This window comes from Leucopleurus acutus (assembly GCF_964270905.1).
Source record: "Leucopleurus acutus genome assembly, chromosome: 17".
NCBI classification, from domain to species: domain Eukaryota; kingdom Metazoa; phylum Chordata; class Mammalia; order Artiodactyla; family Delphinidae; genus Leucopleurus; species Leucopleurus acutus.
In genome coordinates this window covers 65,433,806-65,455,389 of record NC_139159.1, presented here as the reverse complement: position 1 = coordinate 65,455,389, position 21,584 = coordinate 65,433,806, and the positions used below count along the sequence as shown (strand labels likewise).

General features: G+C 43.0%; 1 protein-coding gene across 3 annotated transcripts in view; it reads right to left on the bottom strand.

Moving 5' to 3' along the window:
- DEPTOR (DEP domain containing MTOR interacting protein) overlaps nucleotides 1–21,584 on the bottom strand; it is a 170,225-nt gene that overhangs the window by 125,527 nt on the left and 23,114 nt on the right. For all 3 annotated transcript variants that reach the window (XM_082858488.1, XM_082858487.1, XM_082858489.1), the window contains exons 2-3: nucleotides 8,560–8,738; nucleotides 7,409–7,532 (exon numbers count right to left, since the gene is read on the bottom strand). In XM_082858488.1, coding sequence (XP_082714614.1) covers nucleotides 7,409–7,532; nucleotides 8,560–8,738 — 303 coding nt within the window. The remainder of the gene's footprint in view (nucleotides 1–7,408; nucleotides 7,533–8,559; nucleotides 8,739–21,584) is intronic.

The following is a 21,584-nucleotide window of genomic DNA, read 5'->3' as shown; positions in this document are numbered from 1 at the left end:
CTCTGCATTAAAAGACAAAGCCGCCTACTCAAGGAGCTTCTAACAATGGAGGAATAACCTCCAACTTTAAAAACCCCAACGGGTCAAGCCTTCCCCTGGTATCACTCCTAGAAGGTCTACTTTTATTTTGCTCCAATAAGTGTCTCTCCTCCCAGGAGGTCCTTCCTTCTCTCCTACTTCCTGTGTGTTCTTCTTCCCCTTTGTTGCAGAATGTTTGGCATCACCTCACCCTGCCCCACCCACCTTAGATCCATTCACTCTAGAATCTCAACACTTAAAAACACACAAGAGCCATTTCCTCTAGAAAAGACTCTGAGTTCTTCATCTCTTCCAGATGGAATAAACTGACACTTGATGTGAACCAGAGTTGTTGGATTCAAAGCATACTGGAGAGAGACATTATGCCATTTCTACAGGTTCACTCAACTGGAGGCTTAAAGCATGTTACTTAGCCCACCTCAAATTTGCTTTCCTTCCCTGTAAATTGATGGGGAAAATCTCTCCCTCTTAGAAGTACAGGAAGAATTAAATAAAATAATATGTGGAAAATATTTAGAATGATGCCTAATGCATAGAAGTCCTCAGGAAATGATGGCTATGATTATTATTCTTACTCTTTGAATGTCTGTGATCAGAACCTACAATGAGTAAATACGAATAGAGTGATCTTAGAATAGCAAATATCTACTCCTGGTTTTAGTCCAATTTGAACATGCCAAGGTTAGGAAAGAAAGGGGCTGTCCACTGACTTCTTTCCTAAGTAAGGATGACCATGCGTTCATTTATCTATTCATCTCTTCAACAAACATTTATTCAGTATATGCTGTGTACTGGACATTGAGGCTCTAAAGTTGTGTGCGACCTCAAGGTCCATAACCTCAAAGAGCTTCTAGTCAAGCTAGAGAGACTGAAACATCAAGCACAATCACCTTGGAGAAATGTGGTTGCCGGGCTAGAACTCAGGTTGACGAGGGTCAGAAAGGGAGCCAAAGAAATTCATTATAATCCAACCATACTCCATACTCATAAACAGTGAGAGTACCCTGTGCTAATTCCAACCATCACATCATGCATGGTACACACTCAGAAAAAACCAGAAAGAGCAAGTGACTTTTCCATTGATAGAGTGTGGGCAATTCCTCATGCCTGTCCATTCACGGAGATAGGAGACAACTCATTTCAGATCCCAGGTGGGTCTCACAGGCTCTGTCAATCAGGGTCCCCTAGCAGGAAACTACAAAAATGTACAAATGGGCTAATAAGAGGTAGTCTAGCATAAAAGAACTACTAAAGCTATGGGCAGGGTTAAGGGAAACTAAAAGAGATGGCAAAGGTCCAGACGAGCGGTCTGTGATCATTAACAACTCCAGGCCTCAGGATTATGGAGAGAGGGCAGTTTCCAGAGCCTAAAGGGGATAGATGTTAAGAAGAGGGCTGCCTGATGGGACCTGTGGCCTTCAAGAGCAGGGAGCAAGCAGAGAAATAAGTGCTCTGACCTTACTCTCCTCCCTTCTACCTACTTCCTGCTAGTGCCTCCCACTGACCCAGCCAATGGCGATGGAGCCTGTTGACTCAGGCCGTGTAAGTCAGCCTCCTGGGGCACACGAAAGGTGGGAAAAGGGTAGAGAATGATCTGGAGGACAAACAGAAATGTCCTGCATACAGGCTGGGCATCTGACCATGCAGAATCTACTTCTTGCGTATAAAGGCACGTGTGTTTTTTTTTTTTTTTATGCAACCTGGGTCACACGAGGATACTTTGGACGATGTGCATTTTTCCTCACATATTGGAAACACAACACGTCCTGTATGAGGTGAGACTCCGCTGAACTTTATCTCATTTGGTCTTCATGACAAGTTTGTGAGCTATGTCTGTCCTTCCAATTTTATGGATGAAAACAAGACTCGGACAGGTTGAATGTCTCGATAAGTGGCAGGAGAAGAACTCTGACACACGCTTCTCCACCCGCAGAAATCTTAAATGGCTTTTCCATGCTACCAAGTTGAAAAGTAACTACAGAGATTGATCGGCAAAATCGATGTTACAGAGACTTGGTTCGTCCTCCTGCAATTACACAAGATCAGGAAAACTTGGCAGAAATGACCGGCAACCAATCCCTGTCGAGGAATCACGTCTACTGTTGAAGCAACAACACGTGTCTAGCTCTAAATCGAGTCATTTCTGAATAATCAACCAGAGCTAGAATCTGTACATGACAATCTAGGGCTGACAACTTCTGACAAGCACAGCTGGCCTGCTGCCTGTGCTGTATGTTAACAAAGCTCTAATATTATCGCCATATATTTATTATACGGAGGGAAAGCGTGGCATTGCCAAGAAGCAGTGAAGAATGATGTGATTTCCAAAACCAGACTCAAGGACTTAGTAGAAACCAGGAGATGAACACTTTTTTCAGGTCCATTTATTTATTTGTTCATTTATTTATTTTTTGGCCACACCATGCGGCATGCGGGATCTTGGTTCCCTGACCAGGGATCGAACCCGTGCCCCCTGCACTGGGAGCGCAAAGTCCCTTTCAGGCCCATTTAAAAATCTACAAGCTGCATATGGTTTAATGTTGTTTAGTGGTATTCATTCCTGCTACAGCCTCCTTGGATAGAAGCTGTAGAAACTTTGTGAATTAGAAGCTGCAGACTGAAAAGGAGTTACACGTGGGCTCACGTGCTCTGGAGCTGGAGACCACGGTTTGAAATGCTCCCCCAACACCCCACCGCTGATTTCTGGCTATGTGAAGGTAGGCAAGTTCATTTACCACTCTAGCCTCGATTTCCTTATTTGCCAAAGGGAGAATCACATTTTTTATCTCACTGGTGTAGAATGAGGCTTGAATAAGAAAACACATGTAAAGGGCATGGTATCTAATAAGCATCAGTAATGTCCTGTGGTTGCTCCTTTCATCAATATCATCAGCATCTTCAGGCCTCCTCCACTGTCCCTTCAACTCCTCTCACCATCTTTTCAAGAATGTCTGCATAATGAACAGACCGGGAAGATAAAGATAATTTCTCCTTCTGGGTCAGAAAGCAGGTTTGCTTGAAGACCATTTCAAAAGGTTCCTTGAGCCTGGGGTTCCTCGTCCATAACCCAGCCCTGGCAGGTGTCATCTGCACCTCATTGTGCTGTTCTTTGGGAGCTAAGCCTTGGAGGACCTGTCAAGAAAATGATGACGCTCCGCCTACCGCTACTGCCGAGAGCAACGAATTGTTCTTTGTCTCCCAACCCAGGGGTCTCCTACCTGCGTCCATGAAATGGTGGCAGGCAAATCCGTTAGCTTGCAGGTAAGATAAAATCTCAAGACTCTTGACAGTTCTCAACGTGAGTTAACACAGTATCAAAACTCATGCCTTGTCACCCAGACTAAATAGTTGCAAAAGGTAACAACTTTTATTCTACTTACACTGCAATTTTAGCACGCCCTTCAAATCACCCAAGAAGGAAATATTTACTCCAAGATTCCTGTGAAACCACTAATTAACTGGGAAGCACAAGCAAACTGTGAAAAGCTGTATATAACATATTAGAAAGTATTTTTATTACAGTTTGCAAAATAATTAAGATACACTTTGAACATAAAACTTGAATCAATTTGCAGAACTCAGGATCCCGGTTTGGAAAGCACTTCTATACTGCAAATGCAATAAGACAGAGACAAAAACTTGAAGGCTTTTTTTTTTTTTTTTAAAACTCCAGCTCCATGTTCTCAGGTTACACCAGCCATTAAGCCTCTTTCTAGCTCAGGTGCCCCATCTCTGCAATGGGATTAATTGTGCCTACTGGGTGTAACTCAGAGCTGTACAGAGCATCAGCAGGTTAATGGACAAGATGCTTTGTAAACTCTAAAAAGGCAAGACAAGGTACACCTGTGACTCCTGTCGCTTACCATGAAAAGCAAGCTCTCTTTAGCTTTTTCATGGTACCAGCTCAGCAGCTTGTAGCAATCACAGCATGTAGAATCCTTTGTTTATTCAACAAATATTTATTGTGCCAGCCTCTGGGAGGGAACAGGAAAAAGATCCCAGGGGTATATGGTAGAGAAACCTCTGATAAGATAAAACACACAAAAGGGCTTTTCCCCTTTGTATATAGTTCTCCCCTAATATTTCTCTTCAGTTCTATGAAATAGAGAATATAAAGGAAGCAGTGGGAACTCAAAGAGATCTAATGGCATACAGGCACTTTAATTCTTCAACCAGGTATACACTCCTAAGCAGAAGAAACAGACTGCTGGTGGCTGGAGAGAGAAACTCCTGATAAAGGCTGTATCTTAAAATACTATCATAAAACAAGAAAAACAAATGTCATTTATTTATATTATGATTTACTAGTCTAATAGCAGCAGCTCAGATTTCGTGGGCTCTCAACTCTATGCCAAGTACTGTACAGACTGGATTTCATTTAATCCTTCCAACAGCCTTTCCAAGTGGGTCCCCCACTTATCTCCATTTAAGACTACAGGTCAGAAAGGTTCAAAGCCTACTCAAGGTCACGGAGTGAGAAAGTCGTGAGGCTGGGATTGAAGACCAGGACCGTGCAACTCCAAAACCCACACCCTCTGCCACTTACTGTGAGAGAGAGGCCTCATGTCACCAGCTCCCCTATAATGTTCCTCGCCTTGGGACAACTTGAAAAAGTCAGCTTCTGCTCCTTAACTAGCATTCGCTGGAGTACCTCTGAGTTAAGGTAACGGAAGTGACGCAGACACTAAAAGGCAACACACAGAGTCACTGACTTTTAGTCCTGAGACGCAGATTTGTCCTACAAAATAGACTGAGAAACACCACCAGGGGTTAGAAAGCCAAGGTGCCCCCAAATTAGTACGTCTCAGCAAAACCCCAGCCAGAAACCACCAAGTTTCACAAAGGCCTATAAATAACACAGAACAAACAAGCCAGAGGAGAGCAAAAAGGAAATACTGACAATAGAACCAGGCCCTTAGGGCTGGATGGAAGGCTGGGGAAAGCACGGCCGGCACACCTGTCACCCTGGGTTCAGGCATCTCCTGTCCCCCTCGAGCTGTAGCACCAGGACGCAGAAGTGACTTAACTGCTCTGGATCCCAGATTCCCCTCCTTCTGGGACAATAACGTAATGCCCCATCTATATTATATAATTATTTACTACGTTATCACTATTATCATTACTGTTATTATTTACTACTCTATTATTACTCTGTCAGGAGGTTCAGATAAAATAATCTAATGGCAGTGCTTTGAGAAGCTTAATGTACAAATAAAAGGTCCCTGTTGTTTTTTTTATCATATTTACAGAACACCACATAGATTTACCATGAAGGAGAATCATTTTACTCCCCTTTTCCAAAGTCTACTTTAAAATCCTGGAACATTTTCAGTAAATTTTTATAGCAAATCTCATACCCAGATATTCACAAACTCCATGTTACATTTTTGAAGTAAACACTGGTTTCATTCATTTAATCTCCATTGAAGGCAACAGAAGAGATTTATTAATAGCCTAGTAACAATAAGTTTGGGCTCTAGGTTCAAATCCCAGCTGGTTTTTTTTTTTTAAACGAATGAGGTGACCTTGGGTAAGACATTGAACCTCTCCTTGCAACTTTTTTCTCATCCATAAAATGGGAACAATGAAAGCATCTAACTAGGGGTTGTTATCATGATTAAATAAAATAGATCAGTCAGGATGTCTGATATATAGCTAGCAATCAACAAATATTATCTATTGTTATTATCTTAAAAGGAAAACAACTAAAGGAATAATATATCTTTCATAAGACCTTCTTTTGCTAATATTAGAGATATCCTAAACAAGGGTTCCAGCTAAAATAACAGAGGGGGAAATAGTCAGTTCTAAAATAAAGTCCTTGAAAAGATGAGCTATGAACAAAATCAGTTATTCATTTCTTAATGTTATTTTTTTTAAGTATCCAAGACTTACGAAATAATAGTACATGCTGAGATTCATGGAAAAAATGGCCAGAGAAACAAGGAAAATGCATTAAAAATATAGATAAGTGTATATACCAAACAAAATTGATCAAACAGGTAAACGGAACTATCAATTCCAAAGGCCCTAAAGTTTGTTCCACGCATGTTCTAGCAACCAAAGGTGGGGCTAAGATTTGTGAGGTGGCAGTTAGGTCATGCAAGTTCAGTACTTATGAAATTACTTCTCCTAGTGCTAATTTTACAAGCAGTTTGAAGAAATAAATTTACTTGGAATTGAGACACTGAACATAAATGACTAGAAAGCCAAGTGCACACAGAAAAAGTACAGCAATATTGATCAATTCGTCCAGGGATCAGAAAGTTTCGTCATCCTTTTCAGCAAATATTTACCATCTACGATTGGCCGGGAACATGTGAAACCATAAGAAATACAAAGGAGGATAAAGCAGTCCCCCCCCCTTAAGTTTCTTAGTCTAATGCCGTAAACAAAACGACATGAAAGTTTAACACAGTTCTTTCACGGGGTAAACACAGAGTAGCAGCACCTAACTCAGTCTTAAGGGGACGCGGAAGGATTCTCAGAAAAGGTGAGATTGAACACGAAGCCAGGAAGAGTCAGAGTGAGCTAGAGAAAGGGCTGAGCGTGGCAGGAAGAGTCTTCTAGACAGAGGGAACAGCATATGCAAAATGTACATCAGATCACCACTTTACCACTCCTTACTGTCTGATGGCCTCCCATCACACTTAAAATAACATTTTCGATATCGTGGCGGTAAGGGCCCTTCACGATTTGGTCCCAACTCATCTCCTACTCTCCCCCTTACTTCCGGCCCTCTGGACACACTGGCCTCCTTGCTGTCCTAAAGTACGTAGAGCATTCCCACCCGAAGCTTTTACCCTTGCTGTGTCCTCTACCTTGGATGCTGTTCCACCAGATACACACAAGGCCCATTTTATTCAAATGCCACCTCTTCAGGGACGTCTTCCCTGTCCCCCAGTCTAAAACACCTCGTCACCCTCAGTGAGTCTATTTCTCCTTCTGTACTGAAAATCACCTATACTAAACTACATTCCTCTTAATGTCTGCCTCTTCAACTAGAATGCAAGGACTTCCCTGGTGGCACAGTGGTTAAGAAGCCGCCTGCCGGGCTTCCCTGGTGGTGCAGTGGTTGAGAGTCCGCCTGCCGACGCAGGGGACACAGGCTCATGCCCCGGTCCGGGAAGATCCCACATGCCACGAAGCGGCTAGGCCCGTGAACCATGGCCGCTGAGCCTGCGCGTCCGGAGCCTGTGCTCCGCAACAGGAGAGGCCGCAACAGTGAGGGGCCCGCGTAGCGCAAAAAAAAAAAAAAAAAAAAAAAGGAATAGTTATGTAACCATTCCACATGGAAGAGCCAGGCTAAAGTCAAAATGATAAAAGACTGAAATAGCCCTGCTTCTCACTACAAGATTACAGAACATACTTCTCATACAGCCTCTGTCCTCTCACGAAGGCCTTCACTTCGTTGTCCAGTGGGAAGGTGCCATCGTCCTTTCTAAAGCGATAGAAGAGTTTGACGTCCTTGAATTCCTTATGCTCATCACACACTGAAAGGCAATATACAGAGAGGCGAATAAGAAAGAAAACCTCTTATTTAATTACTCAAATGAAGGAGGATGCTAATTAAGATTTGTTTTATTACCTACTTTCTCAAGCACACTACTCTACGTTTTAATACAGAGTAAACTATTTAGCACAGTACCTGGCAGAGCAAAGTGCTCAGTTTTATTAGCTATCATCATCATCATCATCATCATCATCTGTTAAAAGAGTCACAAAATTCAATTCATCATGCTTTCTACAAACTCTTCTTGAGCATGATATTGGGGTAGGCATCAGCCTCAAAGAATATGAAATCTAGCGAGATTAAAAGAAATGTCGACATGCAATTAAAATACGGCATGATCAGGCTATGAAAGAGCTGAGGAGATATTCAGTGGGAGCCCAAAGGAGCGCCCAGTACCCCAGCTTTGGGGAATGTACACGTCTCTGAAGAGTTTGAATGTAAGTGGACACCTGAAGAATGAGTAGAAAACAAGCAGAAATGCAGACGGAGGGCATTCCAGCCCAAGACAATAACAGCATGCTAATGTCTTGGCCAGGATTAGAGATTTCAAGGAGACACGTTCATGAATGTTCACTGAACCACTGAGAGTAACAGCAAGAACTTGGAAACAACTTAAATGTCTGTGAGTAGAATGCATAGAGGTGTGATGGCACACACTGCAGCAAAAATGAGCAAACAAGATACACTAGCAACATGAGTGAATCCCACAAACAGCAAATTGATCAAGTTGCAAAAGAATAAACATGCCTCTCTATGATGACTTAAAACATTTAAAACGATATGTTACACTGCTAAGAGACGTATCTACAGAAAGGAAAAAATATAAAGAAGTCCAAGGAAATAAAGCCAAATGCGTCTTGGAAGAAGGAGGGGAATGTAATTGGGGAGAGATATACAAGAGACAAAGTAAAATGTCTATTTCTTAAATGGGTGGGTTCATATCTGAAACAGAAGATATAGTCCTTTGTTTCGTCTCGAGTTACCTTGACTGTCGCCACCTCACTCACCGTGATGAATAATGCCCCGGTCTGCTAATTTCTGCATGAGTTTAATCGCCGTCTCTCTGTCAGAAGCCTCTTTGTGTTCAATCAACCAGTCAATCAGTTCTTTCGCAACAAAACAGTTTGGGTAGGTTTTGAGATGATGTCGCCTATCTTTAATAACCTTTTCTTCATGCAGCCTGAGCCTGGAAAGAAAATTTGGCAATCAGTTGAGGAATTCTGATAACACATTATCATTAAGCCAATCCCAGAGAACAGTACAAAATGGAAGCCTGAGATGCATCAGAGTGCCATCCAAACACCTTTATGTCAGTGGGTGATTTCCATACTGTCAGAGCCCAGAGGCCCCAGGAAGTGATTCCACCCACAGACCTAGAGATGATACAGGTAAAGGGGAGGGAAACCCAACCACGGACAACCTAGACCTCTCCTGTCACTCAGGAGACTGAGAAAAGCTTTCTCACCCCTACTCTGGCTCACTCCCTTCTCTCTCTCTCTCCACCCGTGGGCTTATGGTTTCAAACAACTAACAAACAAGACTCTGGAAACTTGCTGAAACGAGGTACTTCCTCTTCATCACAGATTGCTCAGGATCCACCATATTTGAATTCATTCAGTCACATAACAAATATGAATGAGTGTCTACCACCTGCCCATCAGGCACTTGCAAGCATTAGAGACATACCTCGGAAAATGGGCAAGATCCTTGCCCTTGCTGCCCTTGTTTTCCTAGGGGCAACAGCTAATCCTTTTGTGAGGCTCTTTACATAGATTAAATCACCTAATGCTCAAAACGACCTCGTCAGAAGTCATTATTACTATCTCCATTTTTTTTTTTTAACAGCAAAGAGAACTGAGGCCTCAGAGAGATTAGGTGACTTGTCCCACAGCTAACAAAGAGTGAAAGTGAGATTTGAACCCCGATCGTCTCACTTTAGAGTCTGGCTTTCCAACTGCCACATCATGTTGCCTCTCGCTAGGTAGGGATAACTGAAGAATCCAGGAAAGATGGATAAAAGCTGTTGGACAAATACAACTTATTTACAGGCTGCCGGATTATCCTGGAGAAAAGTAAGTGACACAGAATCTTCCCTGGCTCTCTTCAGAACCCAGTGACTTTTTTCCAAAAGAGTCTTAAACCTGCCTTAAAAAAAAAAGTTTCTTCCATTTGTCTTCCTTTCTTTTATCAGCCCTATGTTTACTTTTTAATTCTCAAGGGAAGGATTGAGTTGGGTGAAACGGGAGGTAAGTTTTCTTCCTATTCAACCCACGTGACTCCTATGCTTCTGACCTCGTCATCTCAGTGTTGTTGAGAAATGGGATTGACTGAGTAAATCACACAGTAACCATGTGACCTGGGCAAGTGACTTAATGCCTCTTTTTTCCTCTGTAAAATGGAGGCAACTATGCCTACCCTGTCCTTGGCGATGTTGAGATGTGGGGCATAATGTCTGTTAAGTACCAGCAACACAGTACAGTACCTGACACATAACAGGTCCCATCCACCTTTCTTCCATTTCCTCAGGAAGGAACTAGGTCCTATTCCTGCCTGTTTTTGTTTTGTTTTGTTTTGTTTTGTTTGTAGTATGCAGGCCTCTCACTGTTGTGGCCTCTCCCGTTGCGGAGCACAGGCTCCGGACGCGCAGGCTCAGCGGCCATGGCTCAAGGGCCCAGCCGCTCCGCGGCATGTGGGATCTTCCCGGACCGGGGCACGAACCCGCGTCCCCTGCATCGGGAGGTGGACTCTCAACCACTGTGCCACCAGGGAAGCCCCCTGCCTGTTTTTTGAACAGAGTGCACTGAATGGAATTTAATGGGTTTTGATAGGTCAAGGGTTGTGATTATGAGTTGGGAGCATACTGGGCTGGAACTCTGAGGCCTAGATGCTCTTCCTTTCTAGACCACTGTTATAGGCTGAAGTGGGTTCCTCTGAAATTAATATGTTGAGGCCCTAATCCCTGGTGCTTCAGAATGTGACTGTATTAGAGATAGGGTCTTTTAAAAGGTAATTACATTAAAATGAGGTCATTAGGGTAGGCCCTCATCCGATAGGAGTAGTGTCCTTATAAGAAGTGGAGACTGGGCTTCCCTGGTGGCGCAGTGGTTGAGAATCCACCTGCCAATACAGGGGACATGGGTTCAAGCCCTGGTCCGGGAAGATCCCACATGCCGCGGAGCAACTGAGCCCGCACACCACAACTACTGAAGCCTGTGCACCTAGAGCCCATGCTCCGCAACAAGAGAAGCCACCACGATGAGAAGCCCGCTCGCCACAACTAGAGAAAGCCTGTGCGCAGCAATGAAGACCCAACGCAGCCAAAAATAAAATAAATAAAATAAATAAATTCTTTTAAAAAAGATAAAAACAGGGCTTCCCTGGTGGCGCAGTGGCTGGGAGTCCGCCTGCCGATGCAGGCGACGTGGGTTCGTGCCCCGGTCCGGGAGGATCCCACATGCCGCGGACCGGCTGGGCCTGTGAGCCATGGCCTCTGGGCCTGCGCGTCCGGAGCCTGTGCTCCGCAACGGGAGAGGCCACAACAGTGAGAGGCCCGTGTACCGCATAAAAAAAAAAAAAAAAAAGATAAAAACAATGAACATCTTAAAAAGAAAGAAGTGGAGATTAGGACACAGACATGCAGAGGGAAGATCATGTGAAGACAGGAGGAAAGAGCCGGCTACAAAGCAAGGAGAGAGGCCTCAGAAAAACCTCCTGCCAACACCTTGATCTCAGATTTCTAGCCTCCAGAACTGTGACAAAGTAAATCTCTGTTGTTTAAGCCACTCAGTCAGTGATACTCGGTTATGGGAGCCTGAGCTAAGACAACCAACCAATTGCCAAAGAGGCTCCTGAGTGGTCTGGGGATGAAGGGCCCAGCTGGGGGAAGGGAGAGGACAAGAGAGATAAGAGTCCTTACAGATATAAACTGCATAGAAAGAAAAGAACCATTTTAATGGAGTTGTTGCTGTATGCTCAGTATTGTACTAAGCATTTTCACATGAGCTGACTTAACTGCTATAGCCTGAATGTTTGCACAAATTCACACGTTGAAATACTAAACCCTAAAAGGTCACTTATGAGAACAGTCAGGAACACAGGGCTTGGCTCTCATCTTGGCACTGCCAGTAATTCCAGATGACCAAACTTCTGAGCACCAGCATCTGCATCAGTAAAATGAGGATAACGATGTGCCAGGAACAGTTTTGACTGCTTTATTTATTTATTTTTTTGCGGTACGCGGGCCTCTCACTGTTGTGGCCTCTCCCATTGCGGAGCACAGGCTCCGGATGCGCAGGCTCAGCGGCCATGGCTCACGGGTCCAGCCGCTCCGCGTAATGTGGGATCTTCCCAGACCGGGGCACGAACCCGTGTCCCTTGCATCGGCAGGTGGACTCTCAACCACTGCGCCACCAGGGAAGCCCTTGACTGCTTTATTGGCATTAACCCCCATGACAATTCCCTGAGGCTGGTAATATTACAGCCACAGATGATACCAAAGTAGAGTTGTAATTATTAATAAAAAATAAATGAGCCTTAATAAAAAAGAAAAAAAAACACATTCACATCGGTGTGCTAAAGTCATCACATGAATCCCTCTAATTAATTCAGTGACAAAGACACTGAGTAATTTGTTTAACATGCTCAAAGTGGCAGAATGCAAAACATTAATTTTTAGACGGGATGTCTGTCAGGAATCTAAGAATAATGAAGACCAATTTATTTAGAAATTGAAATGTGGAATAAGCTACCGTGTAATTTGGTGGAGGAGGAATATGTTATGAGCCGAAAGACAAGTTTCAGCTTCTGTAAATTTTCCAACTTAAAAAAAAATGTATTAGGTAATGTTTAACTTTAATTACTACAGAATAGAACCTTTCAGTTACTATCCTGTCAACCTTGAGCTTGGTGCTAATTCTTAAGCATACTTGATTCCCTCTGATTCCCACCCTGCACAGTAAGAAGCAGCACCGGTCACTACCCCTGCAGCCCCACAAGGACCTGGTATGTTTCCATGTTTAGAAAACTGAGCAGAAATATGATGGAGGGGAAAGAACTTTGAATCTGGGAGACAGCATAGAACTTGATCTTTTTAGACATGTTACCAGGGGTTAAAAATGTTCAATAACTGTGCTACCATCTGTTTTTCTTTGATAGTCAGAGACACAGAATTCTAAAAATGAGCATTAAAAATTATATATTCCAGAAAAGCTATCCCAATAAAGAGGTAAGAGTTTTCATACTCTAAATAACCAAGTGTTTTGCCTAGCACTGTGGGTACTTAATAAATATTTGGTGAACAAATAAATATACAGGGGCACTAAGAGAAATGACACCCCTTTCTAAAAGGCAGGGAGGCTTCTCACTAAAAAAGTGGGAGTTGCCACCCCACAACTTAGTAAACATCTAATATCATGGAATTCATCTTTTGTAAAATAACTAGTTATATGCTTTCACTTCTAGGGCAATCAATTTCCAAAGTTTTAATCCCTGTTGTGTGGATGGAAATGTGGTCTGTTGGTCTGTTGGTTTGTTTGGGCTGCGCTGTGTGGCTTGTGGGGTCTTAGTTTCCTGACCAGGGACTCAGCAGTGAAAGCGTGGAGTCCTAACCACTGGACCACCAGGGAATTCCTATGTATATGTGTTTTTTTTTAAAAAAAAAAAAAAGCATTTCCGTTTATTTGAACTCAAGTTACTACTTACAAATTTCCACAACACTTAATACGCTAATATGCATGGAGATCACCAAGAAGGACAGGCAATATTTCAAAGTCTTGTGGAAAAACAGAAATTTTGCGTAGTTGAGCCTCTCATAGAATAGCATTCTCTAGAAAGACTCTGTAAGATACTGAACCGGGGCTGAAAGCCATGCTTTTAAACATGGTGTGTTGCCTGGACACGTCAGTCCGTCACCTTGTCTGCTATGCTCAACAGCCCCTTCGATTCAAAACAGCCTTCCACACCTTACCCACACCAGGCAGGGTTCAAACACCCCGTGCCTGTTTTCTTTGCACAGGGCGGCGCCTGCCTGGAAGAGCCCTTGACTTACAGAGGCCCCTGCACACGCCCACCAGCAGTTCAATGAGGGCACCAAGGCCACAAGATTCTACCCAATTCAAGTGACAGTAATTAGCTAAGCCAAGCAGAACGGCTCCATCCAAGATTGAAACTAGAGCTGAAGTGTTCAAACCCTATTTGTGCTGGGACACTTTCTTCAAGTGGAACTTACCTAGGAGTCAATGGAGAAAACAGAGCAATGTGGAGTGCCCTGGCTAAAAGTGGGTAGGGCTCCCAGGTCCGGGATGTTTCCTGGTTTTCCCATTTGGTTCTCCCATGTATACCCTCCACATCCCCCAGACCATCCACATGGAGTTTTTAGAACACAGGTTAAAAAACCTCTGCATTACAAGACACTGAGGAAACTGGGCAACCAGGAAGGAGCGGGGGTGAGGCAGGCCAGCTCCAGGAAGCCAGAGGGCAGGAGAAAGAGCCCTGAAGCCACAAATGAGAGACAGCAAGAGACACCTGACCCTGGAGCGCCTTGGTTCATTAGAGCTTTCCAGTTCTTCTTCCAAGCTACATACACTCTAATAATCATCAGAACAGGACCAATCCTTTCATGTGGCTGTAAAAGCCTTGACTACCTGGATCCAAAATAACTTCACCTACCCAGGCTCTAGGGAGGCCTTCACCTTGACCCCAGGCCGCCTCCCAAGCTTCCTCTCCCTCTCTCACCTCCAATCACAAGCGTGCCTGTCTTATAGTCTGGATGTCCTGGATTCTTCTCCATCACCCTCCATGCCCCTGCTCAAGACAGAGACCCCTCTGTTTAGAATGCTCCCTCCTCCCGCCTGCAATAATTAAAAACAAATTCTACTTGTTCTTCAGCTTAAAAGGTACCTGCTCGTGAACATTTTCTCAGCCTTCCAAAGGCAGAAAACAACCTTCACTCCTCTGCTCTCTAAAATACTAGTGGCTATTTTACAGACACTAATAAAGAATTCATCCCACTGTATTACAACTAGACGACGCGAAGGATGCTAAGGGAGAGGTGCTTATCTGATTTTGCAATTCTAGTGCCTAGCACATAGTAGGGGATAGATCCTCATTGATGTGAAAAATCAGTTAGTGCATATACCATGTCCTCAGCCTTGAGGTGCATACGGCAGAAGACTCTTCTGAATAACATAGTGCAAATCGATCCACATTGAACCCCTGGGAAAAATAATCATCTCTGTTTTAGCTACATTTTCGACACCACTGGCTAAGGAATTTAAGTACAAAAACCACCTTCCCATCATTCATTCCAGACAGCTGGTTCACAGGCTTTAGAGTCAAGGTGATTCTGTAATATTCTATTCGTGGCCAGCAAACCAGCTGCTGAAATTGCATCCGACAATTTCCTCTTCCAGCCCTAGGAGAACAAACACTACTGAGTGCAGGGTGTTAATAATCCTTAAGAAATTACTGTCCATAGGAAAAGAAATGCAGAAATTGTTTTTCAAAAAAAGAGCTGGTAGAAAACTGCAGCAGGTTGCAGGACTCAAGAAACAAAAGGGGGACAGAAACCACACATTCTCATTTAAAAACAGCGTCATAAATCTCAGCTGAAGTAAACAGTTTAATTAAAAAACACAGCATGCTGAACAGTGGGGCTGACAGTGTGGGCCTTGTGATTTGGGCAACAGCACTGACATAGATGTGCTTTAAACCAAAGCTATTGTCCCTTCCAGATGTTCTGCAACAGCCAATATCTGTCCCTGGGGATTGGAGAACTTACAGAAAATCACTCTAAATCACCTACCCCTGAAAGGCCCCGAATCTAAAAGGATGAGAAAAAAGACAGGAACAAATGAAACCTAACACACTGCATTTCCTTTTCATGTTTGGATTTATTTTATAATTAAAATTTCAAATTATCAAACTAATGCATGCTCCTGGTAGATTAAAAAACTTCAAATAAGTATAATCCAAAGCTGGGTAACTGGTGATGAACTGATACTTGTTGAAGCTAGGAGATGGGTGCATGGGAGGTTGCTGCACTATTGTATTTATTACTTTGGGATAGGTTTGAAATTTTCCTTGACCCCCACTTTTCAAAGGAACCCAGTATGAATAGTTGATTATGTACTCTTGCAAAAATCTATTATGTCCATATGTATGGTTATATATGTATACTTTTATGTGAAAGGATCGTAATAGACATTTCAAGTAGTTGTGTTTTTCTTTTTGCGGTACACGGGCCTCTCACTGCTGTGGCCTCTCCCGTTGCAGAGCACAGGCTCCGGACGCGCAGGCCCAGCAGCCATGGCTCACGGGCCCAGCCGCTCCGCGGCATGTGGGAATCTTTCCGGACCAGGGCATGAACCCGTGTTCCCTGCATCAGCAGGCGGAATCTCAACCACTGCGCCACCAGGGAAGCCCAAAAGTCTTTTTTTTTTTTCAAGACAGGTCTTTGGCCGAGGAACAAGTGAACAAGCTCACTCACATGAAATGTAATCAGCTAAGCAGCAAGTATAAATGACAGTATTGACTCTGTTCCCATTTTGATTGGAAGGGAGTTTTAAAACAGGAAGGTGCACGATTTCGAGGGAAGAAGAGGAAACAGCTGGTCCCGCTGGTGGGGAAGGATGCCCAACGCAGAAGCTGGGTTCAGAAAGCAGACTTCACCCTCGTCCCAGCGCAGGTGGACCCACAGAAGCCAGGTGCTGTGCTGTCTCTGAGAGAAGTCAGGCCACCTGAACAATAGCGCACAGTCTCTGTCTAGGAAACGTGACCTGGAGGAGGGCCCTTACGACTTAGGACCTCAATTTCTAATCCGGAATATGAGGAAGCCAACCACATTTATCTAAACTCTCTTTCAGCTCTAACTTCTCTGTTTTTTATGGACATTCTGAAGGGCCTCCAGGGTAAATCCTCACTTATGAGATCAAAATAGAACAGGCCATTTGGGGCACATTTTGTACTGAAAAGATCAGCCACAAACCACAGGCCAGGGAGCACGAAACAGCAAATTTCATTTCCTTCGGGCTTGCAAGCAAGGGTGAACATATCAGAGCAGATCCTGTGCTAAGCATGCTGTCCAAACACCGTCTAGGGTTACCATCATCTATTTTCAGCTCACAGGACAGATGCTGAGGCTGCCCAAGTGCTACAGGCTCTGGGTGTGCGGGTCTATCACAGGGAATAGAAAAGGTTTCTTCGGGGTTAAGATTATTCCAAGAGTCCTCAAAAGTGTTATCGGGGACATCCGTGGCTATAGTGGAGGCTGCTTTCAGCTAAGGGGCTTGTGAAAGATTTCTCAACCAAAATGCATTTATTGAGCTCCAACTGCATACCAGGCATAGCTTAAACAACTGCACAGAGTGGACTAGTTTCTATAACTGAAACAGGTGTTGTTTCTTCAAAATGAAAATGCTGTGTCCTCTGTGTATAGGACATACACACACACACACCAAAGTCTCCATAATACTCCAAATTCAGTTAAAACTGAATCTATCCAACATTGTTTTCCTTTTCCTCTATTTCCTCTGTTTTAGCAAATGCATCACCTTCTTTTCTGCCTCTGTCCCTAGACTTACGCTCTTCCCTTTTCAGTATATGCTCCCCCTCTTTTCCTATCCATCTGTTAAAGTCTAGCTTAACTCAACCTTCTTCCATAATGTCTTCTCACAACCAACCAGATATGATGTGGTTTCCTGACCCCCTATGATATATTTTCTACAAATGCCCATGTTTACCCATGTATTATTTTGGATTACTTTACTCTTATTTGCATTAATTCTCTCCAACTATAGTACAAACTGTATGAGGAAAGAACTATCTCCTTCTTTCGTATTTCCCGAAGCGTCTAGGACAAGGCTAATGGTAAATGATACTCAGTATAAGAGTCTGGGCTTTCATCTTTGTTTTCAGCTGGACAGAGAGAAATTTGACCACAGAACAGAATATAAAACTGAGTCTCTAGTCTTGGGCCCTTTGGTGGCTGTAGACCTACTCTGGTTGCTCTTACTGGGCAGTACTTCAAAGTGTTTCTCCATTGCCTTTCCATGAATATGAAGGAGTACTTGGACCATCTGTGGGTGTTTGGTTCCCCCGGGAAAAGAAATGTTAAGTAATTCTTCCTTCAGGAAGAGCCCACGCCATTCTCCACAGAATGAGTATACAGCAGGGGTCTGGCTTTAGCTCAGGGTCTGTCTACTGTCAGGATCCAGGCGGGTCTGGGCAGGTACAGCTCAGGCCAGTGGCTGGGGCCCTCCAGGAGTCCACAGGCAGCCTGGCGGAGGAGCTAGACCCCCAGAGAGGAGGAAAGTGGGGAGATGGCCACAGTGCCTGGCAGCCCCAAGGACAAGGAGGCAAATCTGAAGGTCCTGCGTTCACTCGAGTTCTGTGACGCCAAGGGCCAGAGGCAGCTCTGCTGTGGGGAAAAGGTGACAAAGCACAGACATAAAAAAAGGGAATACTGAAAGTCACAGGTGCCGTGATGCAAACACACACACACAAATACTAGGGGACAAAAAAAGGTCATAGACTTTCATGACAAAAAAAAGGTCATGCAGGGCTGTTGAGAAACATCCAACCACTCAAAAATATGCATCTTGGGAGGTTAACCGTCCCTTACAAATACTCAATACACTTCCATCCAAATCTCTAGGTCACCTTTTGCACTCCGTGGGGACCCCTAATACACTTGTTATTATGCTTTTTTTTCATGACTAACAGAATGCAAGTAAAAGGAAACCATGGGAGAAACTCAAAAAGCCTGAAAATCTGTATTTCACTTACGACTATGAAGAAAGCAAAAGAGGTTTATCAGGGCTACATAATAAAATGCTATTCCTGATATCACCTTCAGGAAAATCTTCACAGACTCAACAGTCAGACACAGCTAGTGAGAAAAGTTCCTGGAAATCTAGGTATTGGCTTATTCAATAGGTTTACATTTTCCCTTTCTTAACATAGTGACCCTTGCAGGTACTCGATACACTTACAGTTAAATTGTCAGGCTACTTGTGTACCGCTGTGGTCGCTGAATATACCTGGTGTCTGTTTCTTTGTATTTAATGAGGCTTTAGTACATATAACCTTATGTACCTAGACCCACACTTATCTGGGTTCCAGGTTACTCAAACTGTTTGAGGATCAGAGAGAAGAACGGCCAAAGCAGAAGCAAAAACCATCAACCACAGCCAAGAAGGAACTACGCTGCCTGTGAGAGAAAAGCTCGGGGTGGTCATTCTAGCATATGCAGTTTTCTCTGAGTCTGAGTCGCCATGGGGTTCTACATACTAATAAAGCCATGTGCTTATGAGCACATTATGGCTTATAAATGACTTGCATACTCTTCACCTCATTTGATTTTGCAAACAGCCATGTGAGGTAGTTAGGGGAGAGGTGATTAACCCCTATCTACAGATGAGCAGAAGGTTTACTCTGGTGGTCGGAATTGGCCACTAATCGTTTACAAGTGGAGAAGCCACATATTGAATCTAGAACTTAAGATATCTCATCTACCAAGACTCCACGCTTGTAAGGATAGATCCAATCTCATTCATTAATAAGAATAGTTCTGCATGGCTGTAGCTGGCTATGTTAGTGGTTGTATCTGCAGTGTTATTTGCATATTTATGCTTTTCAAGGGTCCTCCGTGACTTTATAAGCACCCCAAAGACTCCATCTTCTCTACAACTCTCTAGTTTGCTATGGTGGATAGGCAGCTATTAAACCCCATTGATGATTATATAAGGAATCTGAAAACTTACCAAACCCTAGGGTAAGCTCAAGTATTAAAATGGTTCCAAACACCTGTGGCTACTGATGAACTACAGCACTCATTAAACCAAAGACAGTACCTTCTAAAGATAGCTAGATACCTAAAGATCTAGTCGGCTCTCAGCCACGTTCTCCTGACGGCTGTCATTTGAACTGCAGTGGCATTTCCACAACTAAAAAGTCACACTATTAATTAGAATACCCGAGGCATGGTAGCAAAGCTACTAAAAGTAGACTGTTTGGAAATCACTAAGATTCTAGAGGGCCTTGGAAAGGCCTTTCCTAATTTAAAGTCACCATCTACTGCATTTGTTTCCAATATCTTTCCATCCCAGTACTTGTCTTGTTGTGTGCTAGGAAGCAAAGCCAACATAAACTCTCACTCTAGGTACCAAGAAGCAAATGATACTCGTGTTCTGTGAATTGGTGGTTTTTAAAGGAGGCCCTCACATCTGTTTAAGTGTAGGGTCTGTTCCGCAGGGACTCTGATTTACATCATAATTACATCTGTCCTGTGAGCGTCTGATAAGTTAAACTATCTGGTTTTTTCCTTGAGAAACCTTACAATGTCCTGCAAATCAGTCTCCATTTATCAGACTTGTAACTTTCCCACTGAATACATAATGAAGGGACAAATATGCGATTTGATTGGATTGCTATTTGATTCAATAAACTCTTTTCCACAAAAAAGAATCTTTCTTCCTCTAGTCTTTCTCCTGTTTTTCTTTATTTTTTTATTTGCTGCAATGACCACACTATCTAGTTCTCTAAATCTCTGAACGTTTAACACAAAGAAAGGAGAAGCTCCTACCCAAACCAAACTCAACCAGTGAAACTTTCCACAATGAATCTGCACTAATGACTGAAGTCCAGGCATCACATTGGATGTACAATTACTTCTTTACATGTGCTTGCAGTGTGGCTATCACAGCTGAGAATAAATTCTGCTTGTTTTTGTAATATATTACTACATTTGAGTCTTATCTTGTAGTAGATCCATTGAACTTTTACTTAATATTATGTGTATTCTGCATTTCTTGAATACATGAGCTGAAGGTCAGGAGGTGACCTTAGAATGAAAAGAAAGGTGAACATCCTGGGTTAAAAACATGTACTGAAAAAATCAAATCCAGACCCCCGCCAAACTCAACATACACAAAACATGGTGGACACAAATCTGCAACCATTTCAATGCTCCCATTTTTCTTTCCTCCCTCCCTCCACACCTCTACCCATAAACACACACATTCTCTCTCATCATCATTCCCTGCCAAACTAGTTCCTCTTCCCCAACATCTGATTGCTAGGAATGATTGCCCACATATTCCAGCCACCCAGGCAATATTCTTAGGCACCTTGGACGAAGAGCTCCCATTTCTGTGTCTTTGCCCATGGCATTCCCAGTGCCAGGAATTCCGTCTTCTTCCCTTCCACTTCTATAAAACCTACTCATCTTTCCTCACGTCCCATGAAGCCATCTCCTTCTTTTCTAGGTCACAGGGAGTTCTCCTTTTTAAAACTGTTGCTTTAATTCTCCAGGGTTCTTCACAATATTTTGTTCAATTACCCTCCATTTATTCATGGATTCCTGTCCTATTTCTCTACCTAAAAAGTCATCTTCTTGGGGGCAGGAACCATGCTGTTTATTTCTGGATATCTTTTCCAGTACAAACAAAAGCTGCCCCACAGCCTCTTGATAAATATTTGTAGGCTGATTAACTAAAGATAAAACATTATCAGCAGGCATGTGTACAAGAAATTTCTCTGGGAGGAAAAGATAAGAAAGGGTATATCTAGGTTTCTCTGAAACATGCAGATGAAATCTATATTCTATATATACCTACAAGTATATAATCTTTTTTTTTTAATTGAAGTATAGTTGATTTACAATGTTGTGTTAGTTTCTGGTGTACAATGAAGTGATTCAGTTATACATATATATCCCTATTCTTTTTCATATTCTTTTCCATTATGGTTTATTACAGATATTAAATATAGTTGCCTGTGCTATACAGCAGGACCTTGTTGTTCATCTATTTTATATACAGTAGTTTGTATCTGCTAATCCCAAACTCCTAATTTATCCCTCCCCCACCCTGTAATCTTAACTAATCTATAACAAAATGTTAATTGCGCTTTTTAAAAGGTTCACATACACTGCCTTAAGTCTTGTTTATATTCATCTAACAATTGCAAGGCCTGTGACAGACCTTCTGTTTTGTTTGTTGCCATGTGAAAAAGACAGTTCTGTGGCTAGAACATC